Source organism: Aphelocoma coerulescens, unplaced genomic scaffold (genome assembly GCF_041296385.1).
Source record: "Aphelocoma coerulescens isolate FSJ_1873_10779 unplaced genomic scaffold, UR_Acoe_1.0 HiC_scaffold_138, whole genome shotgun sequence".
NCBI lineage: Eukaryota > Metazoa > Chordata > Aves > Passeriformes > Corvidae > Aphelocoma > Aphelocoma coerulescens.
This window is the reverse complement of record NW_027183491.1, coordinates 382266-398295: the sequence shown is the minus strand read 5'-3', so window position 1 is coordinate 398295 and position 16030 is coordinate 382266. Positions and strand designations below refer to the sequence as shown.

Genomic DNA, 16030 nt, shown 5'->3' with positions numbered 1-16030 from the left:
CAATCTCAGGTGTCCGTTTAATTAATTAATGGATCGGGCTTAATCACAGGCATCCAATAAATTAATTAATTACTTGGGATCAAGCACAGGAGTCCAATTAATTAATGGATGAATGAATGGGAGTTAATCACAGGCATCCAGTTAATTAATTAAGGGATTAATCAGGATCGATCACAGGGGTGCAATTAATTAATTATTCTGGATTAATCACGGACAGACAATTGATTAATTAACCACGAAGATTAATGAATGAACGGATAGGGATTAATCCCAGAAATCCAATTAATTAACGAATCAGTCGGGATTAATCGAAGGCATACAATTAATTTATTGATTAATTAATTAATTGATTGATTGATTAATTGTTATTGAATAATAGCAACCTCTAATTAATCCAAGAGAACAAATTATTTACGTGATCAATTAATTATTTCAGTGCTGAGTTAATTAATGGCGAAATCTCCTGGGGATTAATCCAATTAATTAATTAATAGACCACAACAATTATTGCAGGTTCCCAATTAATTAATTAACCACTCCATTAATTAGTTGAGCTGGGGTAGAATTAATTATTCAATTGACTAAAAGCAAATTCATTGCAAATTCCGAATTAATTAATCAATACGTGGAATTAATTAATCGCGATTAATCGGCGTTAATTAACGGCGGGGATTAATTCCCCCGCTCTCCTCGGTGACGTCATCGCCGCCGCTTTTGGGCGGGAAAAGCCCAAATTTGGCGATTCCCCGCGCGGCCGCCAGGGGGCGCAAACGGGGCAAAAATGTGGATTTGGGGGAAAAATCGGGATTTTGGGGAAGGGAACCGGGATTTGGGGGGAAAAAATGGGATTTGGGGCAGGGGAGGGGGAATTTAGGGAAAAAACGAGATTTGGGGGACGAAAAAAGGGGGAATTCCTGTGGGAAAAACGGGATTTTGGGGGGGAAATTGGGAGGCAGGGGGGAAAACGGGAATTTTGGGGGCGGGAAGTGGGATTTTGGGGGCAGAAAGTGGGATTTTGGGGACGATGATGGGGTTTGAGGAGGGGAGGGTGGGATCCAGGGGGGGTTGGAAATCAGCCGGACGCCCGGGGGAATCCCGGGATCTCTTCCGGGGACACCGAGGGGAGCAGCGGGATTTGGGGAGCGCTCGGGACGAGGATTTGGGGTGAAAACTGCGGGGTTTGGGGGCGAAAGGAAGTGCTGAGATTTGGGGTGAAAACTGCCGAGATTGGGGCGAGAAGTGCCGGATTTGGGGGGCGGGATGGGGAAGAGGCCGAATGTCCCCAGATGTCCCCAAAAGTCCCCAAATGCCCCCAAATGTCCCCAAATCGCAGCTCCTCGAACCAAAATTCGACGGTTCCCCCCAAAATTTGGGCCCTTCTGGGCCCCCGAGCTCAACCTCGTCCCTGGAACCCCAAGCGCGGGCTCCGAACTCGGCCGGCGCTGCCTCAGCTCCCGATTTCCGCCGCTTCCGCCCCAAATCCCCGGGGTTTCCGCCAAACTCGGGGTTCGGCCCCCGAAACTCCTCCTCTTACGGGAGAATTCCCCGAATTCTCGCTCCGAATCTCGGCCTTCGGCCCCAAACCTCTCCCGGCTTCGAGGGAGAAGCGACGGCGACTGCGGCCAAAGACGGGCCACCGGAAGTCCAACAGGAAAAGGGGAGATGGGGATGGGCAGAGCTCAACCACCGACCCAAATCCCAACTCTTGGCCCCAAATTGTGACCCTTGGACCTCCCCATCCTCCTCCTCCTCCTCGTGGCCCTCCCAGGTGGGTCCCGGCCGCCTCCGGAGCGCGACGCCCACCCCGGGACACGGCCGGATCCGGCGCCTCATCCCCATCTCCCCTTTTTCCCGCAGGGCTCCGGGCGGCCGTGACCCTGCTGGAGTCCGGGGGGGACCTCCAGCCCCCCGGGGGGTCCCTGAGCCTCGTCTGCCGTGGATCCGGTTTCGACTTCAGCCAATTCGGGATGGGCTGGTACCGCCAGAAACCCGGGCAGGGGCTGGAATACGTCGCGAGTATCGACAGCGGTGGCAGCACCTTCTACGCGTCGTCGGTGCAGGGCCGGTTCACGATCTCCAGGGACAACGGGCAGAGCTCGGTGACGCTGACCATGAACAGCCTCAGGGACGAGGATTCCGCCGCCTATTTCTGTGTCAAGTCTCCTAATACTGGTAGTGCTGGTGCTGCTGGTTATGGTGACGCCGCCGGCCGTGGCCCCACCGCCACCTCGCTGTCCCCGCCCGTCCCCAAAGCCCAGATCCTTCCCTCAGGCTTCAAGTCCTCACCCAACTCTTGACCCTTCGCCCCAAATCTGCCCCGTTCACGCCAGCGGTGACCGCTCACCCCACAACTCAAGGTTTGGCCCCAAAGCTCGACCACGTGGCCAAACCTTGGCTGCTTCCACAGATTTTGACCGTTTTCTCCAAAACTGGACTCCCTTTGCCCCAAACCCCAACCCGTTCCCCAAAGCCCGAAAGAACCAGCAGAGGTTTGAGGTGACCGCGGCTGAAATCTGGGGTGAAAGGCTGAGATTTGGGGGATGAAGGAGCCCAGGTTTGGGGCCAATGGTTCAAGTTTGAGGGAAAGGCGGAGATTTGGGACAAGCGACCAAAAGTGTGGAGAAACTGGAGAGTTGGGGCAGCAGTGGTTGAGTTTGGGGAAAAGGGCTGAGATTGGAGGTTCGACGGTTCAAGTTTTGGGGAAGGATCTCGTGGTTTGGGGATTTTAAACACCCCTCATGGGACGCGTGGGACTGTCCACAGCTGTGTCACCATCACTGGCGGCAGTACCAACAGCACCACACCAACCACCAGCACCAGCAGCACATTTGGCACAGAAATAGGTGGCGGAATCCTCGTCCCTGAGGCTGTTCATGGTCAGCGTCACCGAGCTCTGCCCGTTGTCCCTGGAGATCGTGAACCGGCCCTTGACCGACGACGCGTAGTCGGTGCTGCCACCACTGCTGCTGATAGCCGCGACGTATTCCAGCGCCTGCCCGGGTTTCTGGCGCATCCAGCTCATCCCGAATTGGCTGAAGTCGAAGCCAGAGGCGCGGCAGAGGAGGCGCAGGGACCCCCCGGGGGGCTGGAGGTCCCCCCCGGACTCCAGCAGGGTCACGGCCACCTGGAGCCCTGCGGGAAAAAGTGGAGATGGGGATGAGGCGCCGGATCCGGGCGTGTCCCGGGGTGGGCGTCGCGCTCCGGAGGCGGCCGGGACCCACCTGGGAGGGCCACGAGGACAAGGAGGAGGAGGATGGGGAGGTCCAAGGGTCACAATTTGGGGTCAAGAATCAGGATTTGGGGTCCCCAATGGAGATGTGGGGCCAAGAGTCGGGATTTGGGTCGGTGGTTGAGCTTTGCCCATCCCCATCTCCCCTTTTTCCCGCAGGGCTCCGGGCGGCCGTGACCCTGCTGGAGTCCGGGGGGGACCTCCAGCCCCCCGGGGGGTCCCTGCGCCTCCTCTGCCGCGCCTCCGGCTTCGACTTCAGCCAATTCGGGATGAGCTGGATCCGCCAAAGACCCGGGCAGGGGCTGGAATACGTTGCCGGGATTGACGATGATGGTAGTTACACCGACTACGCGCCGTCGGTGCAGGGCCGGTTCACGATCTCCAGGGACAACGGGCAGAGCTCGGTGACGCTGACCATGAACAGCCTCAGGGACGAGGATTCCGCCACCTATTTCTGCGCCAAAAATGTTGGTGCTGCCGCTACTTGGTATGGTGCTTCCAACAGTGGTCATTCCGGTGCTTGGGGTGGTTCTGGGCTCTCCCCCATGGCCGGGTCCCCACCGGTCCCCAAACCCCAGGTCCTTGCCCCAAACCCCAGCCCCTGACCCGCTTCTTGTCCATGTGTCCCAGCTCTGGACTGGTTCTGCCCCAAACCTCCGCCAGTGAGCCCAGGTCTCACCTCTCGGCCCCAGCTCTTCACCGCTCACGCGGATTTGGGTGGAAAGCCCTCGGGATTGGCTGCCGGGAGGGAAGGTTCGGTGGCCATGGCTGAGATGTGGGGCCGAGCCCGGGGAACTCTGGGGCCGCAAGGGCCGGGAGCGGAAATCTGGGCTGAAAGGCTGAGGTTGCCATGGTGGCTCTGGGCAAAGAGTGCGAGTTGGAGGGAGAGGCGAAGATTTGGGCCAAAAGGTCAAAAGTGTGGAGGGAGCGGAAAGTTGGGGCAGCAGTGGGGAAGTTTGGGGCAAAGGGCTGAGATTGGAGGGCAAGGGCTGAGATTTTGGGGAAGGATCTGAGGGTTTGGGGATTTTAAGAACCCATATTGGGGGGCAGGGCCACCCTCCGCTACGTCACCAACACTGCCAGCAGCAGCATCAGCATCATCAGCATAAGCACGTTTGGCACAGAAATAGGCGGCGGAATCCTCGTCCCTGAGGCTGTTCATGGTCAGCGTCACCGAGCTCTGCCCGTTGTCCCTGGAGATCCTGAACCGGCCCTTGACCGATGGTGCGTAGTTGATGCTGCTACCACTGCGGCTGATCCCCGCGACGTATTCCAGCCCCTGCCCGGGTTTCTGGCGCATCCAGCCCATCCCAAATTGGCTGAAGTCAAACCCAGATCCGCGGCAGAGGAGGCGCAGGGACCCCCCGGGGGGCTGGAGGTCCCCCCCGGACTCCAGCAGGGTCACGGCCGCCCAGAGCCCTGCGGGAAAAAGGGGAGATGGGGATGAGGCGCCGGATCCAGGCGTGTCCCGGGGTGGGCGTCGCGCTCTGGAGGCGGCCGGGACCCACCTGGGAGGGCCACGAGGACAAGGAGGAGGAGGATGGGGAGGTCCAAGGGTCACAATTTGGGGCCAAGAGTCGGGATTTGGGGTCCCCAATGGAGATGTGGGGCCAAGAGTCGGGATTTGGGTCGGTGGTTGAGCTTTGCCCATCCCCATCTCCCCTTTTTCCCGCAGGGCTCCGGGCGGCCGTGACCCTGCTGGAGTCCGGGGGGGACCTCCAGCCCCCCGGGGGGTCCCTGCGCCTCCTCTGCCGTGGATCTGGGTTTGACTTCAGCCAATTTGCGATGTACTGGATGCGGCAAAAATCCAGGCAGGGGCTGGAATGGGTCGCAGGGATCCATGAGGAAAGCACCGGTACCTTCTACGCGCCGTCGGTGCAGGGCCGGTTCACGATCTCCAGGGACAACGGGCAGAGCTCGGTGACGCTGACCATGAACAGCCTCAGGGACGAGGATTCCGCCGCCTATTTCTGCGCCAAAGCTGCTGGTGCTGCTTGGGGTAGTGCTGGTGCTGCTTATGGTGATGACCCTGGCCGTGGCCCCGCCACTCCCTCGCTGTCCCCGCCTGTCCCCAAAGCCCGGATCCTTCCCTCAGGCTTTGACTCCTCGCCCAACTCTTGACCCTTTGCCCCAAATCTGCCCCGTTCACGCCAGCGGTGACCGCTCACCCCACAACTCAAGGTTTGGCCCCAAAACTCGACCACATGGCTGAACCTTGGCTGGTTCCCCAGATTTTCACTGTTTTCTCTAAAACTCGACTCCCTGTGCCTCCTCTGCCGCACATCTGGGTTTCACTTCAGCGAATTTGGGATCGGCTGGATTCGCCAGAAACCCGGGCAGGGACTGGAATTTGTTGCCAGGATCAACAACGATGGTAGTTACACCGAGTACGCGCCGTCGGTCGAGGGCCGGTTCACGATCTCCAGGGACAACGGGCAGAGCTCGGTGACGCTGACCATGAACAGCCTCAGGGACGAGGATTCCGCCGCCTATTTCTGCGCCAAATCTGATGATGCTGCTTCTCCTGCTGGTGGTTTTGGTGAAACAGCTGAGGGCAGCCCCACGCCCCCTCTGATGCGTCTTTTAATGCCCCCAAACCCAAAGATCCTTCCCCAAAATCTCAGCCCTTGCCCTCCAATCCCGGCCCTTTTCCCCACACTCCCCCACTGCTGCCCCAACTCTCCAGTTTCTCCATAATTTTGCCCCCTTGTCCCAAAGCTCCGCCTTTCCCTCAGACTTGGACCATCGGCCCCAAACCTGGGCTCCTTCATCCCCCAAATCTCAGCCTTTCACCCCAGATTTCAGCCGTGGTCACCTCAAACCTCCACTGGTTCTGTCGGGCTTTGGGGAACGGGTTGGGGTTTGGGACAAAGGTGCTCAAGTTTTTGAGAAAATGGTCAAAATCTGGGGAAACAGCCAAGGTTCGGCCACATGGTCGAGTTTTGGGGCCAAACCTTGAGTTGTGGGGTGAGCGGTCACCGCTGGCGTGAACGGGGCAGATTTGGGGCAAAGGGTCAAGAGTTGGGTGAGGACTTGAAGCCTGAGGGAAGGATCTGGGCTTTGGGGACAGGCGGGGACAGCGAGGTGGCAGTGAGGCCACGGCCGGCGGCGTCACCATAACCAGCAGCACCAGCACTACCAGCATTAGGAGACTTGACACAGAAATAGGCGGCGGAATCCTCGTCCCTGAGGCTGTTCATGGTCAGCGTCACCGAGCTCTGCCCGTTGTCCCTGGAGATCGTGAACCGGCCCCGCACCGATGACGCGTAGTTGGTGTAATCACCATCGTTGTCGATACTCGCGACGTATTCCAGCCCGTGCCCGGATTTCTGGCGGTGCCAGCCCATCCCGAATTGGCTGAAGTCGAAGCCAGATCCGCGGCAGACGAGGGTCAGGGACCCCCCGGGGGGCTGGAGGTCCCCCCCGGACTCCAGCAGGGTCACGGCCGCCCGGAGCCCTGCGGGAAAAAGGGGAGATGGGGATGAGGCGCCGGATCCGGCCGTGTCCCGGGGTGGGCGTCGCGCTCCGGAGGCGGCCGGGACCCACCTGGGAGGGCCACGAGGAGAAGGAGGAGGAGGATGGGGAGGAGGGTGAGGGAGCTCAAGGCCGTGGCCGGGATGTGCCAGGTCCGGGGTCCCAGGGGGTTTTACAAGTTTTTAACTCGCAGGTAATTGGGCAATCGACAGAGCAGGGTCCAGCTGAGGCGCCCAATTAATTAACGACTGCGTTTGGGTTAATTGCAGGATTTGGGGGCGTTGGGGGCGCCTGGCGGAGGTCTGAGACCAGACCAGTGGGGTTTGGGCCAAAAGCGGTCGAGATGTGGGGATGCGGCCGTGACCCTGCTGGAGTCCGGGGGGGGACCTCCAGCCCCCCGGGGGCTCCCTGCGCCTCCTCTGCCGCGCCTCCGGCTTCGACTTCGGGAGTTTTGACCTGATGTGGGTGCGCCAGGGCCCCGGGAAGGGGCTGGAGTTCGTGGCCGGCATCAACAAGGGAGGACACACGGTGTACGCGCCGTCGGTGCGGGGCCGGGTGGCGATCGCCCGGGACAACGGGCAGAGCTCGGTGACGCTGACCATGAGCAGCCTCCGGGACGAGGATTCCGCCGCCTATTTCTGCGCCAAGGGCTCCAGCGGCTGGAGCGGCGCAGGCGACATTTACGGTGCTGGCGATGGTGACAGTGCTGGAGGTGGCCCCGCCCCTCGCACCGCTCGCCCACATGTCCCAAAGCCCAGGTCCTGTCCCCAAAACCTCACTCCGGACCCGTTCCTCGGCCCTTTGCCCCACATCTCCCACATTTGTGCCAACGTTGGCGCATCCGCCCCACACCCTCGGCTGCTCGCGGCCCAAAGCTCGGCTTTCGGCCCTAAAGCTCAGCCTTGCGCCCCAAAAGGGCACCAACGGTCGCTGGAGCCCCGCACTGGGGAGTCGCTGGTGGAAGTGCTAATTAGTAACGCCTATAATGAGGTGCCAGACCTGCCGGGGGTGGGCACTGCGGCGCGTTCCGCCTGGGGGCAGCGCACCCGGGGACCTTCAAATAAATACCGGGGTGAAATCCCTTTTTCAAGAGTGGGGCCAAGCGTTGAGGTTTGGGGGAAGGATCTGGGGTTTGGGGGCAGGTGGGGACACCGAGATGGGGGCAGGACCCAAACCACCATCGTTAGCAGGAACTTCATAATTACAACTAGAGCCAGCAGATTTGGCACAGAAATAGGTGGCGGAATCCTCGTCCCTGAGGCTGTTCATGGTCAGCGTCACCGAGCTCTGCCCGTTGTCCCTGGAGATCCTGAACCGGCCCTGCACCGACGGCGCGTACCAGGTGGTGCTGCCATCGCTCTTGATACTCGCGACGTATTCCAGCGCCTGCCCGGGTCTCTGCCGCGCCCAGAGCATGTAGACATTCCCAAAGTCGAAGCCGGAGGCGCGGCAGAGGAGGCGCAGGGACCCCCCGGGGGGCTGGAGGTCCCTCTGAGCCCCAGGAAGGTCCCTTCGTTCAAGGCCCTCCCAGGTGGGTCCCGGCCGCCTCCAGAGCGCGACGCCCACCCCGGGACACGGCCGGATCCGGCGCCTCATCCCCATCTCCCCTTTTTCCCGCAGGGCTCCGGGCGGCCGTGACCCTGCTGGAGTCCGGGGGGGACCTCCAGCCCCCCGGGGGGTCCCCGCGCCTCCTCTTCCGCGGATCCAGCTTCGACTTCAGCCAATTCGGGATGCTCTGGATCCGCCAAAGACCCCGGCAGGGGCTGGAATATGTTGCCGGGATTGACGACGATGGTAGTTACACCGACTACGCGCCGTCAGTCGAGGGCCGGTTCACGATCTCCAGGGACAACGGGCAGAGCTCGGTGACGCTGACCATGAGCAGCCTCAGGGACGAGGATTCCGCCACCTATTTCTGTGCCAAAGCTGCTGGTGCTGGTGCTGGTTGGGCTGGTGCTGCTGCTTATCGTGTTCATGCCGGAGCTTGGGGTGGTTCTGGGCTCTCCCCCGTGGCCGGGTCCCCACCCGTCCCCAAACCCCAGGTCCTTGCCCCAAACCCCAGCCCCTGACCCGCTTCTTGTCCACGTGTCCCAGCTCTGGACTGGTTCTGCCCCAAACCTCTGCCCGTGAGCCCAGGTCTCACCTCTCGGCCCCAGCTCTTCAGCGCTCACGCGGATTTGGGTGGAAAACCCTCGGGATCGGCTGCCGGGAGGGAAGGTTCGGTGGCCATGGCTGAGATGTGGGGCCGAGCCCGGGGAACTCTGGGGCCGCAAGGGCCGGGAGCGGAAATCTGGGCTGAAAGGCTGAGGTTGCCATGGTGGCTCTGGGCAAAGAGTGCGAGTTGGAGGGAGAGGCGAAGATTTGGGCCAAAAGGTCAAAAGTGTGGAGGAAGCCGAAAGTTGGGGCAGCAGTGGGGGAGTTTGGGGCAAAGGGCTGAGATTGGAGGGCAAGGGCTGAGATTTTGGGGAAGGATCTGGGGGTTTGGGGACTTTTAAAGACCCTTCATGGGGACGGCGCCACTCTCAGCACCATAAGCACCACCAGCACCATAGGATTTGGCGCAGAAATAGGCGGCGGAATCCTCGTCCCTGAGGCTGTTCATGGTCAGCGTCAGCGAGCTCTGCCCGTTGTCCCTGGAGATCCTGAACCGGCCCTTGACCGACGGCGCGTACTCGGTGCTGCCACCGGTGTTGGTGATCTCCGCGACCCATTACAGCTCCTGCCTGGGTCTCTGCTGCACCCACATTCCGACTCTTGGCCCCAAATTGTGGCCCTTGGACCTCCCCATCCTCCTCCTTCTCCTCCTCCTCGTGGCCCTCCCAGGTGGGTCCCGGCCGCCTCCGGAGCGCGACGCCCACCCCGGGACACGGCCGGATCCGGCGCCTCATCCCCATCTCCCCTTTTTCCCGCAGGGCTCCGGGCGGCCGTGACCCTGCTGGAGTCCGGGGGGGACCTCCAGCCCCCCGGGGGGTCCCTGCGCCTCCTCTGCCGCACATCTGGGTTTGACTTCAGCCAATTCGCGATGGGCTGGCACCGCCAGAAACCCGGGCAGGGGCTGGAATTCGTTGCCAGTATCAGCGACGATGGTAGTTACACCAGATACGCGCCGTCGGTGCAGGGCCGGTTCACGATCTCCAGGGACAACGGGCAGAGCTCGGTGACGCTGACCATGAACAGCCTCAGGGACGAGGATTCCGCCACCTATTTCTGCGCCAAGGGTTCTGGTTCAAGTTCAGGTGATGCTGATGCTGCTGGTGCTGGTTAAGGTGCTGCTGGCAGTGATGGTGACGTGGCTGAGGGGGGCCCCATGCCCCCCGTGATGGGTTTTCACCGGTCCCCAAACCTCAGATGCTTGCCCCAAACCCCAACCCTTGGCCCCATTGGTGGCCGTTGGTTCCAGCCTGCGGTGGGTTCTGCCCCCAGTCTCAGCTCTCGTCCCACAGTCGGGACCCTTTTGGCCCCTCAGCTCCTCTTGGTCTTTCCCAATCTTGACCATTTTTTTCCCCAGATCTCCATGGGTTTTGCCACAGGCGCCAATCTCAACCACTGGCCGCAGATGTCAGCCGCTGACACAAACCTTGGCCGCTGGCCGCCTTCCTTGGCCACTGAGGCAACGCTTGAGGAGCAACGCAGAGATCTGGAGCCAAGAGCTGCCTTTGGCACCGGGGGCTCCGACCCGGGAATGGGCCGGCTGAGTGTTGGGGCTGAACCAGCGCAGACTTTGGGCTGCAGACGGGGCAGATTGGGGACAAAGCGTCCAGAGCTGGGTCAAGGGTGGCGGTTTTGGGGCAAGGAACTGGAGTTTGGGGATGGGCAGGACCCAGCCATGGGGGTGGGGACACCACCAGCAGCAGCAGCTCCAGCATAAACAGCGTAACCATCCTGATCCTTGGCGCAGAAATAGGCGGCGGAATCCTCGTCCCTGAGGCTGTTCATGGTCAGCGTCACCGAGCTCTGCCCGTTGTCCCTGGAGATCCTGAACCGGCCCTTGACCGATGGAGAGTACTCGGCGCTGCCATCGCTGTTGATCCCTGCGAGCCATTCCAGCGCCTGCCCGGGTCTCTGCCGCACCCAGTGCATTCCAAACCCGCCAAAATTGAAGCCGGAGGCGCGGCAGAGGAGGCGCAGGGACCCCCCGGGGGGCTGGAGGTCCCCCCAGGCCCCAGGAAGGTCCCTTCGTTCAAGCCCCTCCCAGGTGGGTCCCGGCCGCCTCCGGAGCGCGACGCCCACCCCGGGACACGGCCGGATCCGGCGCCTCATCCCCATCTCCCCTTTTTCCTGCAGGGCTCCGGGCCGCCGTGACCCTGCTGGAGTCCGGGGGGGACCTCCAGACCCCCGGGGGGTCCCTGCGCCTCCTCTGCCGCGGATCTGGGTTTGACTTCGGCCAATTCGGGATGGGCTGGCACCGCCAGAAACCCGGGCAGGGGCTGGAAGCCGTCGCAAGTATCAGCAGCAGTGGCAGCGCCTACTACGCGTCGTCGGTGCAGGGCCGGTTCACGATCTCCAGGGACAACGGGCAGAGCTCGGTGACGCTGACCATGAACAGCCTCAGGGACGAGGATTCCGCCATCTATTTCTGCGCCAAATCTGGTTATACTGGTAGTGCTGGTGCTGCTGGTTATGGTGACGCCGCCGGCCGTGGCCCCACCGCCACCTCGCTGTCCCCGCCTGTCCCCAAAGCCCAGATCCTTCCCTCAGGCTTCAAGTCCTCACCCAACTCTTGACCCTTCGCCCCAAATCTGCCCCGTTCACGCCAGCGGTGGCCGCTCACCCCACAACTCAAGGCTTGGCCCCAAAACTCGACCACGTGGCCAAACCTTGGCTGTTTCCCCAGATTTTGACCATTTTCTCCAAAACTTGAGCACCTTTGTCCCAAACCCCAACCCGTTCCCCAAAGCCCGACAGAACCAGCGGAGGTTTGAGGTGACCACAGCTGAAATCTGGGGTGAAAGGCTGAGATTTGGGGGATGAAGGAGCCCAGGTTTGGGGCCGATGGTCCAAGTCTGAGGGAAAGGCGGAGATTTGGGACAAGTGGCCAAAATTGTGGAGAAACTGGAGAGTTGGGGCAGCAGTGGGGGAGTTTGGGGAAAAGGGCTGAGATTGGAGGGCAAGGGCTGAGATTTTGGGGAAGGATCTTTGGGTTTGGGGGCATTAAAAGACACATCACAGGGGGCGTGGGGCTGCCCTCAGCTGTGTCACCATAACCACCAGCAGGAGCCAAAGCATCATCAGATTTGGCGCAGAAATAGGTGGCGGAATCCTCGTCCCTGAGGCTGTTCATGGTCAGCGTCACCGAGCTCTGCCCGTTGCCCCTGGAGATCGTGAACCGGCCCTTGACCGACGGCGCGTACTCGGTGTAACTACCATCGTTGTTGATCCTGGCAACGTATTCCAGCCCCTGCCCGGGTTTCTGGCGGATCCAGCCCATCCCAAATTCGCTGAAGTCGAAGCCAGATCCACGGCAGAGGAGGCGCCGGGACCCCCCGGGGGGCTGGAGGTCCCCCCCGGACTCCAGCAGGGTCACGGCCGCCCGGAGCCCTGCGGGAAAAAGGGGAGATGGGGATGGGCAAAACTCAACCACCGACCCAAATCCCAACTCTTGGCCCCACATCTCCATTGGGGACCCCAAATCCTGACTCTTGGCCCCAAATTGTGACCCTTGCACCTCCCCGTCCTCCTCGTCCTCGTGGCCCTGCCAGGTGGGTCTCGGCCGCCTCCGGAGCGCGACACCCACCCCGGGACACGCCCGGATCCGGCGCCTCATCCCCATCTCCCCTTTTTCCCGCAGGGCTCCGGGCGGCCGTGACCCTGCTGGAGTCCGGGGGGGACCTCCAGCCCCCCGGGGGGTCCCTGCGCCTCCTCTGCCGCGGATCTGGATTCGACTTCAGCCAATTTGCGATGTACTGGATGCGCCAGAAATCCGGGCAGGGGCTGGAATGGGTCGCAGGGATCCATGATGACAGCACCGGTACCTTCTACGCGCCGTCGGTCAAGGGCCGGTTCACGATCTCCAGGGACAACGGGCAGAGCTCGGTGACGCTGACCATGAACAGCCTCAGGGACGAGGATTCCGCCGCCTATTTCTGTGCCAAAGCCTCTTGTGCTGGTTGCTGGCCTGCTGGTGCTTATAGTGACTCTTGGTCGTGGCCCCAAGCTCATTGTTGCGGCTCCTCCCTCATCCTTGGGTCCCCACCAGACCCCAAACCTCAGATCTTTGCCCCAAACCTCAGCCCTTGACCCAGCTCTTCACTCTCTGTCTCAAATCTGCCCCCGTTTGAACCAATGTTGACCCAAAGCCCTGAATGGTTCTGCCCCAAACGCAAGAGCCGGCCCCAAACCTTCACGGGGTGAAATGGCTGAACCTGAGGGGAAATTCGAGAGTTGGGGCAACAATGGAAGAGTTTGTGGGAATCAGGTGAAGGATGGGGGCAATGGCTGGGATTTGGGGGAAGGATCTGGGGACTCTGGGGACCCCAAATCCTGACTGTTGTCCCCAAATTCTGACCTTGCACCTCCCCATCCTCCTCATCCTCGTCCTCGTGGCCCTCCCAGGTGGGTCCCGGCCGCCTCCGGAGCGCGACGCCCACCCCGGGACACGGCCGGATCCGGCGCCTCATCCCCATCTCCCCTTTTTCCCGCAGGGCTCCGGGCGGCCGTGACCCTGCTGGAGTCTGGGGGGGACCTCCAGCCCCCCGGGGGGTCCCTGAGCCTCCTCTGCCGCGCCTCCGGCTTCGACTTCAGTAAATTCGCGATGCTCTGGGTGCGGCAGAGCCCCGGGCAGGCGCTGGAAGCCGTCGCGTACATCAGCAGCAGCAGCGGTGGTTACATCAGATACGCGCCGTCGGTCAAGGGCCGGTTCACGATCTCCAGGGACAACGGGCAGAGCTCGGTGACGCTGACCATGAGCAGCCTCAGGGACGAGGATTCCGCCACCTATTTCTGCGCCAAATCTGCTGACGATTGTTGTGATGCTGGCGATGGTTTTTGTAATTTCAGCCCCGCCCCCGTGGCCGCGTCCCCACAATGTCCCCAAAGCTCGGATCCTTCCCCCAAACCTCACCCTGCGTCCCAGCCTTGGACTGGTTCTGTTGCAGTTCCCAGCTCTTGGCGTCCAACTGGAATCATTTTGACCCCAGAGCTCAACCTTGTCCCTCACAGCTCAACCTTTTGCCACCAAACTCAAGCACTTTCACCCAAACCTCCACTGCTGGCACCGACTCCCAGCCCAAATCTTGACCACTGACCCCAGACTGACCACTGACCCAGGCTGGGAGCAGTTTGGCAGTTTTGGGGAAGAAGAGGGGGATTTTTAGGCAGGAATGGTGATTTGGGCGGAACGGCTGAGTTTTGGGGCTGAAGCAGTCAAGGGTTTGGGGTCGGTCATCACCGCTGGTGAAAACGGGGCAGATTCGGGAAAAGGGGTCAAGAACATGGGCAAGGGGTGAGGTTTGGGCCAACGATCTGAGGCCTGGGGACAGGCGGAGACACAGCAACGAGGGAGGGACCAACACCAGCAGCACCATTAAAGCCACCGTCGTAAGATTTGGCGCAGAAATAGGTGGCGGAATCCTCGTCCCCGAGGCTGTTCATGGTCAGCATCACCGAGCTCTGCCCGTTGTCCCTGGAGATCCTGAACCGGCCCTTGACCGACGACGCGTATCTGGTGGTGAGACCACTGCTGCTGATCCCTGCGACGTATTCCAGCCCCTGCCCAGGTCTCTGTCGCACCCAGTCCATCTCGTAACTCCCAAAGGTGAAGCCGGAGGCGCGGCAGACGAGGGTCAGGGACCCCCCGGGGGGCTGGAGGTCCCCCCCGGACTCCAGCAGGGTCACGGCCGCCCGGAGCCCTGCGGGAAAAAGGGGAGATGGGGATGAGTCACCGGATCCGGCCGTGTTCCGGGGTGGGCGTCGCGCTCCGGACCCGGCCGGGACCCACCTGGGAGGGCCACGAGGAGGAGGAGGATGGGGAGGTGCAAGGGTCACAATTTGGGGCCAGGAGTCAGGATTTGGGTCCCCAATGGATATGTGGGACCAAGAGTCGGGATTTGAGTCGGTGGTTGAGCTTTGCCCATCCCCATCTCCCCTTTTTCCCGCAGGGCTCCGGGCGGCCGTGACCCTGCTGGAGTCCGGGGGGGACCTCCAGCCCCCCGGGGGATCCCTGCGCCTCCTCTGCCGCGCCTCCGGCTTCAACTTCAGCCAGTTCGGGATGTTCTGGATCCGCCAGAAACCCGGGCAGGGGCTGGAATATGTCGCGAGTATCAACAGCGGTGGCAGCACCACCATATACGCGCCGTCGGTGCAGGGCCGGTTCACGATCTCCAGGGACAACGGGCAGAGCTCGCTGACGCTGACCATGAACAGCCTCAGGGACGAGGATTCCGCCACCTATTTCTGCGCCAAACGTGACAGTGCTGGTTATGGTGGTGCTGCTGGTGCTTATGGTGACAATGGCAGCCGTGGCCCCATTCCCTCACCACCCAAACCCCCCAGAATCCCCTGATCCTTCCCCCAAATCCCAGCCACTGACCCCATTCTTGACCCTCTTGCCCCAAATTCTTCCACCGTTGCCCCAACTCTCCACTTCCCGCCCAGTCTTGGCCGTCTGACCCAAATCTGCACCAGCCCAGCCCTGAGGGTCTGGCCCGGCCCCGCCCTGGGCCTCCCACCTCACCCCCGCTGGAGCCCGGAGCTCGGTGGGACTTTTCCTGCCTCTCCTCTCTCCTTCCTCCCCTTCCCGTCCTCTTCCCGTGGGACTTTTTGGGGTCACTCTGCCCCTGAAAGGCTTCCCAGGTTTCCAGGTGCGCCGGGCTGAGCCGGTGCCGAGCCAGTGCCGGGAGGCAGTGCTTCGGTGTTAGATGTGGGGTTGTGCCGAAGCCTTTGCCGCAGTTCCTGAATTTGCCCCCGTTTTCGCCGGCGAGTTTCGGCGCGTTCGCGACCCCGCCGGGAAAGCTCCGGCTGGGATTTCTGCGAGCGCCGAAGCAGAGGGAAGGAGCCCCAGCTGCAGCCCTGGATTTCGGTGTCCGGGCTGCGACAGGAACGGGCGGGGTTAAGGCGTCACAATTTGGAGAAAATTTTCACGATTTGGGGCCAACGATTGAGGTTGTGGGGAAGGATCTCAGGGCTGGCCCCAAATCTTGACTTTTGGCCCCAAATTTTGACTTTTGGACCCAGATCTTGACTTTTGGCCCCAGGTCTTGACCATCAACCCAAACCTCCATCGTCCGCACAAGCTTTGGGGAAAAAAGATCAGGATCTGGTGCCAACAGGGAAGTTTTGAGAACGATGGTTGAGATTTGGCACCGAACCAATCGACTCCGGGGGCAGAGG

General features: G+C 61.4%; 6 gene segments (V, D, J or C); 2 read left to right on the top strand and 4 right to left on the bottom strand.

The window, feature by feature from the left end:
• Positions 1–1722: 1722 nt before the first annotated feature.
• Positions 1723–2297, top strand: LOC138100720 (Ig heavy chain V region 914-like; the record flags this gene model as incomplete). The annotated part of the segment is given in 2 exon segments: positions 1723–1768; positions 1858–2297. Coding segments are annotated over 2 exon segments (486 nt in total), but the record flags the coding sequence as incomplete, so codon positions are not given.
• A 428-nt stretch (positions 2298–2725) lies between these two features.
• Positions 2726–3243, bottom strand: LOC138100719 (immunoglobulin heavy variable 3-23-like; the record flags this gene model as incomplete). The annotated part of the segment is given in 2 exon segments: positions 2726–3132; positions 3222–3243. Coding segments are annotated over 2 exon segments (429 nt in total), but the record flags the coding sequence as incomplete, so codon positions are not given.
• A 689-nt stretch (positions 3244–3932) lies between these two features.
• On the bottom strand, positions 3933–4759 carry LOC138100718 (immunoglobulin heavy variable 3-23-like; the record flags this gene model as incomplete). The annotated part of the segment is given in 3 exon segments: positions 3933–4088; positions 4305–4648; positions 4738–4759. Coding segments are annotated over 3 exon segments (522 nt in total), but the record flags the coding sequence as incomplete, so codon positions are not given.
• Positions 4760–6243: 1484 nt separating this feature from the next.
• On the bottom strand, positions 6244–6845 carry LOC138100716 (immunoglobulin heavy variable 3-21-like; the record flags this gene model as incomplete). The annotated part of the segment is given in 2 exon segments: positions 6244–6686; positions 6776–6845. Coding segments are annotated over 2 exon segments (513 nt in total), but the record flags the coding sequence as incomplete, so codon positions are not given.
• Positions 6846–12359: 5514 nt separating this feature from the next.
• On the top strand, positions 12360–13939 carry LOC138100715 (immunoglobulin heavy variable 3-21-like; the record flags this gene model as incomplete). The annotated part of the segment is given in 4 exon segments: positions 12360–12402; positions 12492–12803; positions 13345–13592; positions 13862–13939. Coding segments are annotated over 4 exon segments (681 nt in total), but the record flags the coding sequence as incomplete, so codon positions are not given.
• A 186-nt stretch (positions 13940–14125) lies between these two features.
• The window catches only part of LOC138100714 (immunoglobulin heavy variable 3-48-like), a 104048-nt gene continuing 102143 nt past the window's right edge, over positions 14126–16030 (bottom strand). Inside the window, 1 exon segment of the V gene segment in view lies at positions 14126–14550. Coding sequence covers positions 14126–14550 — 425 coding nt within the window.